Raw genomic sequence first — 14,927 nt, 5'->3', positions numbered from 1 at the left:
GAGGGTGATAGCTCTTCTCTTTTAAGCTTCAAATTATGTTCATTTTCCTGAGATACCACATTTATTTAGCAAATCACCTACTGAGGGAAACCTTGGTTGTGTCCAAGATTTGACAATTTGAATAAAATTGCTATAAACATCTGTGTTCAGGGTTTGATGTGGAATTCAGTTTTCAACTTTTTAGGTAAATTCCAAGGAGTGTTAACTCCTGAATCATTTGGTAAGTGTGGGTTCCGTTTTGTAAGAAATTGTCAAACTGTCTTCCAAAATGGCTGCACCATTTTGTGTCCCACCAGCAATGAGTAAAAGTTCCTGTGGTTCCACCACTTCACCAGCATTTGGTGTTTTCAGTGTTCTGAATTTGTCTCAGTCTAATAGGTGTATAGTGGTATCTCATTGTTGTTTCAATTTGCATTTCTTGAAGGTATATGATGGGGAGCATCTTTTAAATGCTTATTTGTTGTTGATCTTCTCCAAGATGTCTGATAAAATCTTTGGCTCATGTTTTAATCAAGTTATTTATATTCTTATTGTTGAGTTTTACATATTTGTATATTTGGGATAATAGTCCTTCATTAAATATATCTTTTGCAAATATTTTCTCCCAGCCTCTGGCTTGTCTTTTTATTCTCTTAACAGTATCTGACAGACCATGAGTTTTTACTTTTAATGAAGTCCAACATACCAGTTCTCCCATGAATTGTGCCTTTAGTGTTGTATTTAAGGTCATTACTAAACCCAAGTTCATCTAGATTTGCTGCTATGTTATCTTGCAGGAATTTTATTGTTCTATGTTTACATTTAGGACTATGATCCTTTCTAAGTTAACCTTTGTAAAGAGTAGAAAGTCTGTGTCTTAGTACATTTTGTGCTACAATAAGAGAATGCTTGAGAATGAGTAATTATTAAAGAAAAGAAATTTATTTTTCATAACCAGGAAGTTCAAGATGAAGGTGTTGTTACCTGGTGAATATGTTCTTGCTGCATTATCACATGGTGGAAGGCATCACATGGTGGAAGACCAGACAGCCCAGACAGCAAACCCACTCCCAAGAACCTTTTATAATGGCATCAATCTACTCATGAAGATAAAAAACCTTATGACTTAATATTTCCCATTAGGCTTCACATCCCCAGATGGTTGCACTGAGAATTAAGTTTCCAACACATGAATTCTAGGGGACACATTTAGACCATAACAGTCAGTGTCTGCCTTTGTCTATGCCTATGTCTACATATATATCTGTATCTGAATCTATTTATTTGCACCCAAATGCTAGTTTCCCTAGCACCATTTATTGAAAAGGTTATCTCTGTTCCATTGTACTGTCCTTATTAAATTTTAATGGGTGCATTTTGGGGCTTTCTATTCTATTCTATTTGTCTATTTGTCTGTTCTATCAATAATACCATACTGTCTTGATTACTGCAGCATTGTAGAAAGTCTTGACATCAGGTGATGTCAATCCTCCAACTGTGTTACCCTTTATTATTATGTTGGATATTCTGAATCTTTTTCTTCTACGTTACAAACTTCAGTATCACTTTGAAAATATCCACACAATAACTTCCTGAGATTTTGATTGGGATTGCATTGAAGTAATAGATCAAGTTGGGAAGAAAGCATATCTCTAAGTCTCTCCATCCATGAACATTGATTATCTCTCCATTTATTTTTTTTTTCATGAGAGTTTTAGAGTTTTCTTTATGTAGAACTTCTATGTACTCTGAGAGATTTAAAACTACTACTTCAATTTGGGGGTGCTAATACAGATGCCATTGTGCTTTTCAATTTCAAATTCCACTTGTTCATTGCTGGCATACAAGTAAACAACTGACTCAGAATGGATCACGATCTATTAATATTGTGTCGTGAAACCCTACTATAATCACTTTTAATTCCAATTTTAATTTTAATTTTTTGATGTTGTCATTTTGTTATTGTGGTTCTTTCAGATTTTCTACATAGCCAATCATATCATTAGCAAACAGAGATAGTTATTTCTTTCTTCCCAATCAGTGTATCCTTTTCCCCTTTTCTTGTCTTATTGATTTAGTCAGGACTTGCAGGATGATGTTAAAAGTCCGTGATGAAAAGGATCCAGTCTGTCTTGATGCTGATCTTAGTAGGATAGTTTCAAGTTTCTTATCATTAAGTATGATGTTAGCTGTAGTTTTTTTACAGGTGGTCTTTTTTTCCTAATTTATTTGTTTACATTTTAAGTTGACCAGTAAAAATTGTATATGTTTATAATTTATAACATGATGTTTTGAAGTCAGTATGCATTGTGTAATGGGTGGATTGAATTAATTACCATTCTACATTACCTTAAATATAATTTTGTGGTGAAAATATTTAAAATCTAAATCTACTCTCTTAGAAATTTCCAAGAATACAGTACATTGTTGTGAACTATAACCATAATGTTATACATTATACAGTAGATCTCTGGAGGGGCTGGTGATGTAGCCCTGTGGTAAAGCACTTGCTTAGCATGTACAGACCCTGGGTTCAATCTCTAGCACCACAATAACTAAGTAAATAAATTAATAAATAAGTAAATATGTAAAATAGACCATTTGAGCATATTCCTCCTCTCTGACTAAATTTTATATCCTTTTACCAACATCTATGTAACTGGTCAACTCATCCCTTGGTAACCACATTAGGAAATACTCTTTATCAAGTTGAGGAAATTTCCCTCTATTCCTAGTTTACTGAGTTTTAATCATAAATGAGTGCTGGATTTTGTCAAAAATACTTTTCCTGAATCTATTGAAGTGATCATGTGATTTTTCTTTTTTGGTTCTTGATATAATGAAAACATTAATTGAATTTTCAATGTTGAGAGGCTTGAGTACCTTATATTAATTCCCATTTGGTCATGTTTCTTATTTTCTTTTTAATTACCATAGTTTAAATAAATTTATACCTTTTACCTTTAAATTTATAATCCAATTACCTATGAAATAATCTAAATCTACCACAAGAAAAAAATTACCTCATGTTCTCAGTCAGAGAGTGGTTAAGTCCTTTGTATCTGAATGATTATCACCCTCATTTCTTTGAACTAAAAGTACTTTGGGTAGGTGGTGGTGATTTGTGTGAAAATCATTTGGTCTATTTGTGAATCTAGTTTTTTTCTCCCTTACTATGTTGTGATTAAATCTGAATATTATGGATTCTTTTACTTTGAATTAAGAAAAAAATGATTTTTCATCAAAACTTGAAGTGTATATTTCTCCACCAATTCATAATAGACATATTATTTTCAAAATGATGAATTCATCAAGGAAAGTTTTTAATTTTTTGCCTGCCTATATTTCCATGTAACTTGATCATCAAATAAACTACTTTAAGTTACACTAATCAATTGGTTGTTCTAGCATAAAGCATAAAATATTCCAAGCATTCTTGGTTCTATATAATGTAGCCTTTGGTTCTCCATCCTCTGCCCTCCTAGATTGCCATATCACCTACAGGTATGCAATGCACACAGAACCACTATGTTTAGTATTTTAAAATGATAACTCATTCATTTAAGTTGACACAGTGGAAGTAGACAGCAAAAATATTGGAGGAAAGTCAAATTAAGCCCTATAGCAACTTTGCTTCCATTTCCCCTAACACCCAATCCCTTGCATGCTTCTCCTTTCTGCTAGAAACACTTGTTGTCCAGTGAAAACTGCCTTACTCAAGACAAACCATTTCAGGCTTTTTTGGTGGGTGAAGTCCTAGTTATAGTCTAACCTTTCCCCTGCCACTGTTCTAAAAAGACAAAATCAAAAAATATCTAAAATTACCAGCAAAATAAAACAAAAAGGTGAGTTGCTATGCAAGGTGATATGTATGTTAAGTTTCTTCATAATAGTGACTGTTTCACTATCCATATGTATTACATAAATATTGCTGTATATCTTATATATACAAAATAATATTTATTTTTTAAAGAATAAAGAACTACATAAATTCAGTATGTGCTGCTAACAATCTATTCAAGATCTGTGTCTAACAGTCTTCCATATAGACAAAGCTTCATTACTAATCCCACATAAAAGAAGCGTCCTCTCAGGCAATAGAATGATTTCTCTTTCTGTTTCTAACACTATAATAAAGGTGATGCCGCATATATATTGAGCTAATAGCACATATCTTTAACATAGACTTCTTTTAGTAATCTTAGTTAAGGCTGAAAAATCCCTTACTGATAATCATAACAATAAAGAGCAAGCGACTAGGAAAGCATACATGTAACCTGGTTGAAGAGGTCATTAAGTAGATCTTGACTGAGTAAAATACCATGAGCATTTCCAGTAAAATACCATGAGTATTGCCTGAGATCACAGGAAAAAATGATTTCCAATGATTTTATTCGTGTCTCATGGACCCAAATGCAGCTATAGCAGCCTTGTCAGGGTTATGGTATAATATGGCTCAAAGCATCACATGTCTCTCCCATTCAGAAATAAGGAAAGATACTGTTTTTGAACCAGATTTAATTGTAAAAAGTGTGCAAAATTTTGTCTCATAAATTCAACAAGAATGCTGAGAATACAACATGGTCTTAATATTTGAGATGGTCTGTAGCTGCTAAGAAAAGAACAAGACTACAAGCAACATTCAGTATCCATGGTAACATGTAGCTCCACATTTTCTGTTCATGAAGAGAAAATTATTTCCATTTATTTACACTTTCAAGGATTTCATGCATTATACTATCTGTATTGAACTCAAATCTCACCTGGCTTGATGTTTTAAATTACTTTTCAGTTATCTTGTCTTATATGGTAAATGAACTTCAATCTTAGGAAAACATTCTAAATCCAAGCAAAATGAACAATACAAAATACAATAGAATTATTGCTAAGAGTGACATATGACCTTACACATGCTTTGACAAAGTGTGAAGGCAATAGCAATAGTGAAAGAGCACATTATATTGCTTCATTTTGTTCATTACAACATTTTTTGCTCATGAAAATTTCAAGTACATATAGAATTAATCTATTAAATAATTGGCCCTGTTAGACAATTTATTTAAAAAAAATAAGTAAAATATAAGGCTCTCCCCATTTTATGCAGTTTCTTAATATAAAATTGGAGAAGACTGATTCTTCTTCCTCCCTTCCCCCTATTGTCCCTCCTTGTCTTCATCTTCCTCCATCCTCCTTTTCCTCCCCTTTCTTTTCCTCCACAGTCCAAAGCAGGAGATAATTAGGACTTTTCATCCAGTTGGGGTGACCTAGCACTGTGGGTACGAAAAGCCTTCACTTTTCAAAACAGAAGACAAGAAGTACTCATTGGTAACAATCTCTTGATCCTTTCTCCAGACCCTAAAAACCATTGTCCTATATAGAGCTAAGCTCAGTATTGATCTATCTACTTTACTTGAAATTCTCCTTGTTAAGGATTCCATGAATGTAGAGACTTGGATAAGCAAAAACAATATGTATAGTCTTCTCTCTTTTTGATGCTTAACTCTATACTTTGCAAATATATGTAGATCAGTAACTTTCCTACTGTACAACCAGATTCCAAGGTTTTCCTTTTCCTTTCATTCTATGTCATTCTGGGGAATTTGGATTTTCTTTATTCCAGGAGTGGGACAGAATGCCTTCACAAACACGTCCCTGTTTGAATTTCAGTCCTTTCTCTGTCTCCATCCAAAGGCCATGAAATATAAACACCTCTCATTACAGGCTATAAAAGATTAGATCTACCATGTATCTTTCTCTGGCTGTGAGAGAAGATTGTGTCCGTAACTGGATTGAGAGTGTGTCACTCTTCTCAGCCTCATATCCTGGCACTGTTGTCCCCTAACTAGGTGCATTTGGATAGGATACTGTACCACTAGAAATCTTTGACTTTTCTTCTTATATTGTGAGGCTTAGACTAGGTGATCTAAAACATGAATCTCAATCACCTTAGGTACTTTTAAATTCTAAAATGTCTAATAACTTAATCAGCTATTTCTATATATATTCTCCACATCAAAACAATAACACTTCATATCCAGAAAATCAGTTGCTAAAAATATTTCTGTTAAAAACCCAAATGAAGGGCGGGGGATGTGGCTCAAGCGGTAGTGCGCTCGCCTGGCATGCGTGCGGCCCGGGTTCGATCCTCAGCACCACATACAAACAAAGATGTTGTGTGCGCCGAAAACTAAAAAAAAATAAATAAATATTTAAAAAAATTATCTCTCTCTCTCTCACTCTCTCTTAAAAAAAAACAAAAACCAAATGAACCAACCACATAAAAACTTGCACATGTATGCTTAAAGCAGCTTTATTCTAAGTTTCAGAATTTGGAAGTAACCAAGATTTATTTCAATGGATGAATAGATAAACTATGATACATCCATACAATGGAATATTACTCAATGATGAAAACAATGGGTCATGAAGCCATTAGACAACACGAAGGAACCTTCAACATATATTGTTAAATGAAAGAAAACTCAACTACATGACACGTTGGAAAAAGAAATACAATATAGAAAACTATCTAGAAAACTAATACAACATTATAAAGATCGGTGGCTGCCAGAGACAAAAGGTGAGCAAAGGAGGAATGCATACTGAAGCACAGGGGACTTTAGGACAGTGAAACCAGTAGGATACTACAATGGTAGCTACATGGCAATACATATTTTTCAAAACTCATAGAATCTGTAAAAAGGAAATCTGAATCCCAATCAAACTATGGACTCTAGGTAATATTGATGTATCAATATCGGTTCATCAATTGTAACAAATGTACCACACTGATGCCCTATGTTAATAACAGGGGGAAGCTGTAGGGGAGTACATGGGAACTCTGTTTTCTGCTCAATTTTTCTATAACCCATAACTTCTCTAAGATATAAAATCATTAAAATGAAACAAATAAACCAAGAGTAACCAAATTTAGTTTTCCCTTGATGAGAACATAGTTCTATGATGGTTTTAGAGGCTTATCAGTTTCTTAGCTTACACTTCCTTTTTAGGCATCTTTGACTAGTGGAAGATTTTGGAAGAATCAGAATACCACATATATAAAGTGAATTGGTCCTGGTGGGTCCTGGACCATGTTCTAACTCGTAGGCACTAAGGTGCCCAACTTAAAAGAGCTTAGGGTACCTCTTCTTACAGACTGAATTGTGTCTTCCCCTACATTTGAATGTTAAAGTCCTAAACCTGGATGGGACTATATTTGGAGATTGAGCCTTCAAGGATGTAATTCAAGCTAAAAGGGGTAGGTAATATAAAGGTGCTAACAAAATAAAATATGACTAATATCCTTATGAGAAAAGAAAGAGATACCAAGAAATACTTTTAATTTAAAAAAGATCAGATGAGGACACAGCAAGAAGGTAGCTGTCTGCAAGTTTTCTGTTTCCTTTGAAAGAGAGGACTCAGAAGAAACCAAACCTGTTGACATTTGTCCTTGGACTCCCATCCTCTAAAACTGTGAGGAAATAAACCCATATTGTTTAAACCATCCAGTCTGTCATATTTTGTCATGGCAACTCTAGCAGACTAATACTCATCTCTAGTATTTTGATTTAAATAACATCCATTATAGCTATTATTAAATAATTTAATTTTTAAATTATTTTATATTTAGATTTAACACTGGCCTGGAAAAGGAATTTCTTTGATCTCTGAATGTTTTCAGAAGTGCAAATTATTACTTTCAAGTACATAATTACACCAAACCAATACCTTAAACAATATGTCACAGATTTGTCTCAGTGAATAGACGTATAACAGTTTACAGTATAAGTTTTGGGAAGAGAGAAATTTTCTTACATATTTAAGTTGTTAAATATGTCATAAAATATACATGAGATTCTTGAACAATAGTAGTTGTTTTATTTTAATGGCCATAGCTTAAGAAATTTTGGTAAAACTCCATTATACCTATCCTTTTTAGAATCTTTATTTTTAACAAATTCTTTTAAAAATCAATAATATGCAGAAAGTGAATTTTAAATTCTAACTTATAAAAGTTAATACTTTATCGAACTTACCTTGTCTGAATATGAAAGTTGTTTGTGGTCCCTGTATGCTCATAATCATGAATGGCAGCAGCAAAAACCATCGCTAAAATTTCCAGTTCAGTGAGCCAGTGCTAGTAAATTAAAGAAAAGTTTCATCATATTTATAAAGAAGAAGCCATCTTTTCTTTGTGTGAAAAAGTTTTTCTGTGCATACAGTACATGGAATCATATAAAATTATATTACATTTTTTTAAATGAATTATTCTTCCATTTTTCCTCCATTTACTGTGTATAATGAACCCTTCATGAGATCAATGATTGTTTCATGGCTTATAAGTTCAAAACTTAAAATTCAAAATATAATTGTGTTTGCTAACTGGAAAAAGAATTCTTTGATTTAAAAGACTGACTGGACTTTGATTTCACAGCTTTACCAGTTTGGGTATTTATGAAATCAATTACAGACTAGTGATTTTTTTTTCAAATATACCTTTAATTCCAGTTGGGAATCATTAACTAAAAACAAACAAATGAACAAATAAAACAAAAATATGAGGAACAGATTTTTCGTTGTTTACCACTAGAGAAAACGCCCACAAAGGTACATGTACAAGCATCATCTTCTATAACAAAAGTCTTCATAGAGCTGACAAGCATAAACAGGATCCTGAGTAGACACCATCTGGCATCTGAGATGCCATATTTCAAATATTGCTAACCAAGGTTATGGCCACTAATTAAACTGGAATGGCCACATAAGAACAATGGAGGTGTGAATACAGTCAAAACTAGAGGAGCATGAAGCAACGTTTCTAGACTTACACATGAAGCCAACAACTAGCAAGCTTTGCTTCAGCAAGGTCTAAGCAGCAGATACAAAGTTCAAGTGATATTCAGGGAATCAGGCAGCTAGTTAACAAGATTAAAGGACACCTGGTTAGGAAAGAAAGTATAAAGACCAGGATAAAAGAAATATTGTATTCCTCTCTTAACTCTACATTATGCCCTAAATGTTTGTGTACTGATCCCAATATCATATGTTGAAATTCTAACTCCCAGTGGGATGTTATTAAGCGGTAGGAATTTTGAGAGCTAATTTAGTCATAAGAACAAAGCCCTCGTGATTAGAATTAGTATGTTTATAAAAGAGCCCTCAGAGACCACCATCAGACTAGTGATTTTTACCATATAGTTTATATATAATTAAAGTTTATTTTAAAAGACTCCATTATAATAAAAAGGTCCATCTAAAAGCTGAAGATATTTACTTTGCTCATGAGAAAAACTGAACTTCATTTTTATATTTAAAAATTTAGAAGAGTTTATAAGAATTTACCAAATTTTCTATACATAACACATACATGACTGTGTAATAAAACTTAATAGAAATAAAGGAAAGAAAATTGCTCTCACTTAAAATCCAGGGTTGATCTTTCTGTTACAGACTGGAAAGCCAAACAAAGCTTCTGTGCTATTAAAGTTTATTTAGCAACAATTAGTTTATTCGTCACTCCCATTCTGCATAGTACTTTTACTCTACTCTCCAACATGGTAATCACATGTGACAATTTAATTAAAAATAAATGAAAGACAGTAAAATTAAATTCATTCTCCTAGTTGTAGTAGGCACATTTCACATGCTCACTGCTCATATGTGACGGTTGGTTGCCTTCAAATAGAACACCATAGGTACAAAGTATTTCCACCGTCACAGAAAGTTGTATTGGTGTTGCAAGGAGATAGTACTTGATGGCAGGAATGGAGGATTTGGGAAGAAGATGGACAAAGGTTGGTAGTTAGGTGCAGGGTTGGGGGAAGGGGGATTTTACATGGAAAGCACAAATGGAGAATGATACTTTAGAGCCCTGTATTAAAGTACAATTACCAATGGTACAATTGTGCTTAAGAATCAATTAAAAAGTGAGGTGGAAAAGAGGATGAAAATTATGAAAAAAAATGGATGGCCTCCTCGATTAGAACTGATGGATTTGGATTTTGTTTAAAAGGCAAGAGGCAGATGTTGAAGGTCATGAGTCAAAAATGAACCAAGTGACAACTGTTGAATTTCAGAGTTGGCAAAGGCATGGTCTTACTAATCTTTGTTTCCTTCATAGGACCTCTCATGGCTTTTGGTACATAACAGGAACTCAATATAAGCTTGTCAAACAGAATGTCGCTAGTTTTGCATAAGAAGAAGGTAGTCAAGAGTAGCAGAAAAAAACTATGCATTCAGACAATTCTGGTTTCAAATTTCTGTTGATCCTCAGGAAAATAAGTTATTTACCCTCTCAGCTACAGTTCCCATTAAAATGGGATTAATGATCATTTTTCTGTGAGGTTTTTGAGGGAAGTTTAGAGTTAATGTATGCAGTGTGCCTATCATGAGCCTTGCCATGTAGTAAAATACAGAATAGATGACATTTTACAAAACTTGCTACTTTAAGTAAATTGTTTAAGGCATTAAATCTAGAAAATAACAGCTAACATATATTAACTGATTGCAATTCAAGTATAAATGCCTCACAGTTGGATGACTGAAGCAGAAATGATTTTCTTAACCAAAGGGAGTTTTTATAACTAACTGTTCTGTGTTTATAGATGCATTTAATTGTGTCATTAAGAAGAAGAAAGTGACCTTATTAATGGCCTGTGTTATAGGCTAAACTGGGATTGAGCCTCCAATATTCCCATTGAGACTGTGGAACTAAACACCATAAAATGAATAGAAATTGAATTAAACCAGATTTTATACCCCAGAAACCTATTGTTTTTTATTAAAGAAAATTGGTTCCTGGAAAAAAAAATACCTATTTTCTTAAAGTATGTCTTACTAGTTACATTTATGAATTTATAGATTAAACTGTGGTTTAAAAGAAAGCAACATCCACTATTCACTAAGATAATATTGAATGTGAAGTTACAAAAGTAGAGAAATTAGATAATCAGAAATGGAATTTAATTATAGATTATCTCATGAGTATTTAAAATTATGATCTTTCTAGCTGTCAAAATTGATTATAAATATATTTCCTGTTTTTTTAATAATTAATTGCTGCCTTCCAAAAATAGAACATCCTCCCTGAATCCATTTATTTACTGATATACTGTGACCTTGATATTTAAGTTTATAGTGTAAAATAATTTGGAAGAAGATAAACATTGAACTTTCACACTTAATTGAGAATCACATCTTTTAGGTTTCAGTAAAAGTAGAATTTTGGACTGATTATTAACTCCTTAGCTGTTCATTTATTTTATGCTGATGTCTGATGACATTGTAACTCAAAAAATGGATGGTTAGACTCATAGATTTTTGTAAATAATTCACAATCTAGAAAGCATGAATCATACCACTCTTCCCATCTAGAACAGTGGTCCATACAAAACCCAGGTTCTTTTGATTCCCAGTGGACAGAAACAAGGGGTCAAAATGATGAGCCTTGAGTAATAGAGACATTGTCCTATTACAGTGTCAAGGTTGCATTTTGCTGGAGAAATGCTCAGATAGACTAATTCTACATCCTCAAATTATATCACAAGGAGGAACTGACTGTCACTAGGTGTGTAAGTAATGATGACAGAAAAGGTGGGAACCAACTTAACAGATACTTAAGATGGTATAATTGAATTCTTGTAAACCTCCTATTTACCATATGCTAGGTAAATATTTTTATCCTTACATTGCACTCCACAAAACTGAATCCTAAGGAACTGGATCGATATCCATGCAGCCAAAGGTCACATAGACATTTAGTGAAAGAGCAGAAGTTCAAACTAACATTGACTCCAGCGTTTCTGCTCCTTCTGTCAATCACAATAGCATGCACTCCTGAAGGAGGCAGCATACTGAACACATGAGGTTTCAAAAGCAGAATTTTTAACTAATTTAACAATACATAAATGGGCAAAATCTAATTAGGCCTTAAGACTTATAATTTTCCTATCTGAATTACTTTGTATGTGTATGTGATAGAACAGTATCCCTGTGTTTACACAGGGTGGGGAGAATTTCAGGTCAGAGGATCACATTGATTTCCTAGTTTCTACTATGTCTTAAAAGAAAAATAGAAATTCTTTTGGCCTGAAGTTATAGGGATAGACACCTTTTTTTCCTATCCCTTTGACTAGCCTAAGGTAGTTAATTGTCATTTACCAGCAAACTAGTATATTAAAATAATAATATAAGGGTATGTGTTGATAGCTATTTGTTTCTGACTGTAGGTTAAGTGCTTTACAAATAAGATGTAATGACTCTTCTTGTATGGTGATCAGTATCTTAAACTACATTTAAGTGATAAGGGAACCAAGTAGAAAGCTAGCTGGTTAGGAAGTGGCAGAGCATGCTTTCAAATCTGTCTGGCTGCCTCCCAAGCCCACACCCTTTCCACTCTACCAAACTGTTATATGGGAAGCCACGTAGAAGGAGAGAATTTCTACATACTTTGCACAGTAGGGACATAGCACCACATTTTCTGTAGACTGATCAGAGTAAAATTGAGTCATTCCAAAGTATGGGAGACTGCTTTGGGGCATATCAATGGAGTACACGTTCTAAAAGAAATAGATTTCAAGTCATCTCTCTCTTCTGAGTATTAGAGCAAAGTGCCAAGAGCCTTCAAATGCAAGTGTTCCCTGGTCAAGGTCCTTGGATGATTTCATATTTAAAGAGACAGCTAGAGGTAGTTTGGCAGCACTCCATAAACCATTAGCTCTTTAGCAAATGGATTGAGTTTTTGCACATCACTGTCACTGTGGCTCAGGGCCACAAGTTATTCATATGACAAAAGGAGAGAAAAGGAGGCAAGTGGTCGTACTAATGTCAAGCCTCTCCTATACTGTCAGCTCTTAGGCTCCCGGGTGTCCCTTATGCTTTTAACAAACCAGGAAGACAATGGCTTTCTCACAATCCTTTCCAGACACCATTCTGCAGTCCTTGGAATACCTTGCAGATGACAATATGCATTAGTCACCTGACAGTGTCAGGCTGTTACTGAAGTGCTCCATACATGCCACACTGGTTGGGCCGTCCTGAAATAGCAGGACATCAACTAAAAACACTAGAGTGACCCAGTATTCTCCTCACCAAATCCAGGTGGTGAGAAACGACTGAAGAGTTTTAATTAAAAGAATATTTCTGAAATGCTTTGTCATCAAAGAACGAACACGTTCACATGTAAGAAAATTAATATTCACTGACTACCTACCATCTTTTCATCTAGAGAAAAGCTTACTAGAATAACTTTCCCAAAACTGTCAAGCTGGCAGTGATACCTGGTTTTGACAAAATAGTCAACACATTTGTGAATTCATTCTGCTTTCCCTTTCACCACCTATTGTGAAATTTCTCACCATTCTTTGTAGTTTAAATGCACTTTCCTGACCCTGGGAAACACTAAAAGTCTACCACCAGACTATTTCTGCAATGGGCAGACTAATGGGCATGTAAAAAGCCCACTGATACATTTTTGCTAAAGGATGAATAAAATTAGGAACAGGTTTCTATGCCAATCCTGATAAAGCTGGGGAAGTTACATTTCTGTTTGATAAGCCGAGGCCTTCTCAGAAAGAGACTATGTGATCTATACTAATGACTGCAGCTCTCTCGGCGTGATGCCAGGACTGGGCCGGATTCCTCAGCCTTCCAGAGAAGATGGAATGGCTTATTATGTCCTGCAGCAAATCTTCCTTGTAAATCTGAGGGTGAAGTCACATTGTGGACTTAAATTTCTCTATTTACCCATTAATATGACATCTCTTCCTCCTGTCTTTCCAATGTTACCTTCAGACCAGAGATTCTAAAGTTAAATTAGACTTTCATTTAGCTCCCTTCACACTTGTGGCAAGCAAAACAAAACAAAATGTTCTTGGGAAACATATTTTAAGATGATGAAATTCTAGTTACCTCCCAGCCCTAAATGGCATGCATTTTCTAATTTCACTTTATAATTAAGCGTATAGTGTATTTACTGATGTAGGCATCGTTTACTCAGTCCATCTTGTTCTGAGGAAATCTAATCAGTTCATTTTACATTTTCGAGTGACATTTAATGTGTCGTTTTTCAGTTAACTTTTTCAAAAAAGCCAAAAAGTTTTAAAAGAATTTCTAGCATGCACATGCATGCATACCAGAAAGAGAAACATAAAGTAATTCAAATACACTACTTTTAAAAAGATAAATTTGTCACAGAATATATATTTGAATGAAATTGTGGTAAAATTCCAAAAAATTCCTTTAATTCCCAGCTGAGCTCCCAGCCAATAGCCATACAAACTACCCGTCCTATAACTGATCCATCCTGGATGCCATGCCCAGTGTTGGTTTCAGATGTCTCTAGTCACAGTTGCTAGCTGGCCACAATCACATGAAGGACACCCAGTGAGAGCCTCCTAGTTGGAAATCTTTTAACCACAGAGCCTTAAGAGACAATAACAAATTATTTTTTAAATCATTATGATTTGGAGTGGTTTTTCTGTTGTTGGTGGTTTTCGGCTTGTTTTTCGCAGTAGATATATTGGAACATGGGGCAGGAATGGGATCTCAGCACAAGGCATTAAAGGATCTACACCATTTAAGAGGCAAAGAAAATGAGGAACAATTTCTTTGATTACCATATTGTAATCAAAATGTAATCATATTGTAAACTGTTGGAGGAATCCTAGTAAATAGATTGTTACTGTAGTAAACATCATAGCTGGTTTCTTGGGATGGGGGAATGCCATAATGATGTAAATTTTCTGCATATGCTAAAGCTTAGAGAATCCTGCACAAGTTATAAGTTTTCAAGATCTTTAGGAGTCTCTGCTAAAGCCCCAGAGAATTTGCTTGAGATCAAGTTAGGATATAGTCTATGATACAGAGTGATGAAGTTATTGAGGTTCTCTGGGCCTCAAAAAGCCCAAGTCTCATAGAACCAAATACCAATTACTGTTGCTGATAATATA

The 14,927-nt window shown here is 34.2% G+C and overlaps 1 protein-coding gene across 5 annotated transcripts in view; it reads right to left on the bottom strand.

Annotated features, from left to right (window-relative positions):
- Pde1a (phosphodiesterase 1A) overlaps nt 1-14,927 on the bottom strand; it is a 385,391-nt gene that overhangs the window by 194,423 nt on the left and 176,041 nt on the right. For all 5 annotated transcript variants that reach the window (XM_076865510.2, XM_076865512.2, XM_077110267.1 and 2 more), the window contains one exon: nt 8,016-8,116. In XM_076865510.2, the coding sequence (XP_076721625.2) occupies nt 8,016-8,116 (101 nt within the window). The remainder of the gene's footprint in view (nt 1-8,015; nt 8,117-14,927) is intronic.

This window comes from Callospermophilus lateralis, chromosome 9, assembly GCF_048772815.1.
Source record: "Callospermophilus lateralis isolate mCalLat2 chromosome 9, mCalLat2.hap1, whole genome shotgun sequence".
Classification (NCBI taxonomy): domain Eukaryota; kingdom Metazoa; phylum Chordata; class Mammalia; order Rodentia; family Sciuridae; genus Callospermophilus; species Callospermophilus lateralis.
This window is presented reverse-complemented; position numbering and strand designations above follow the sequence as displayed.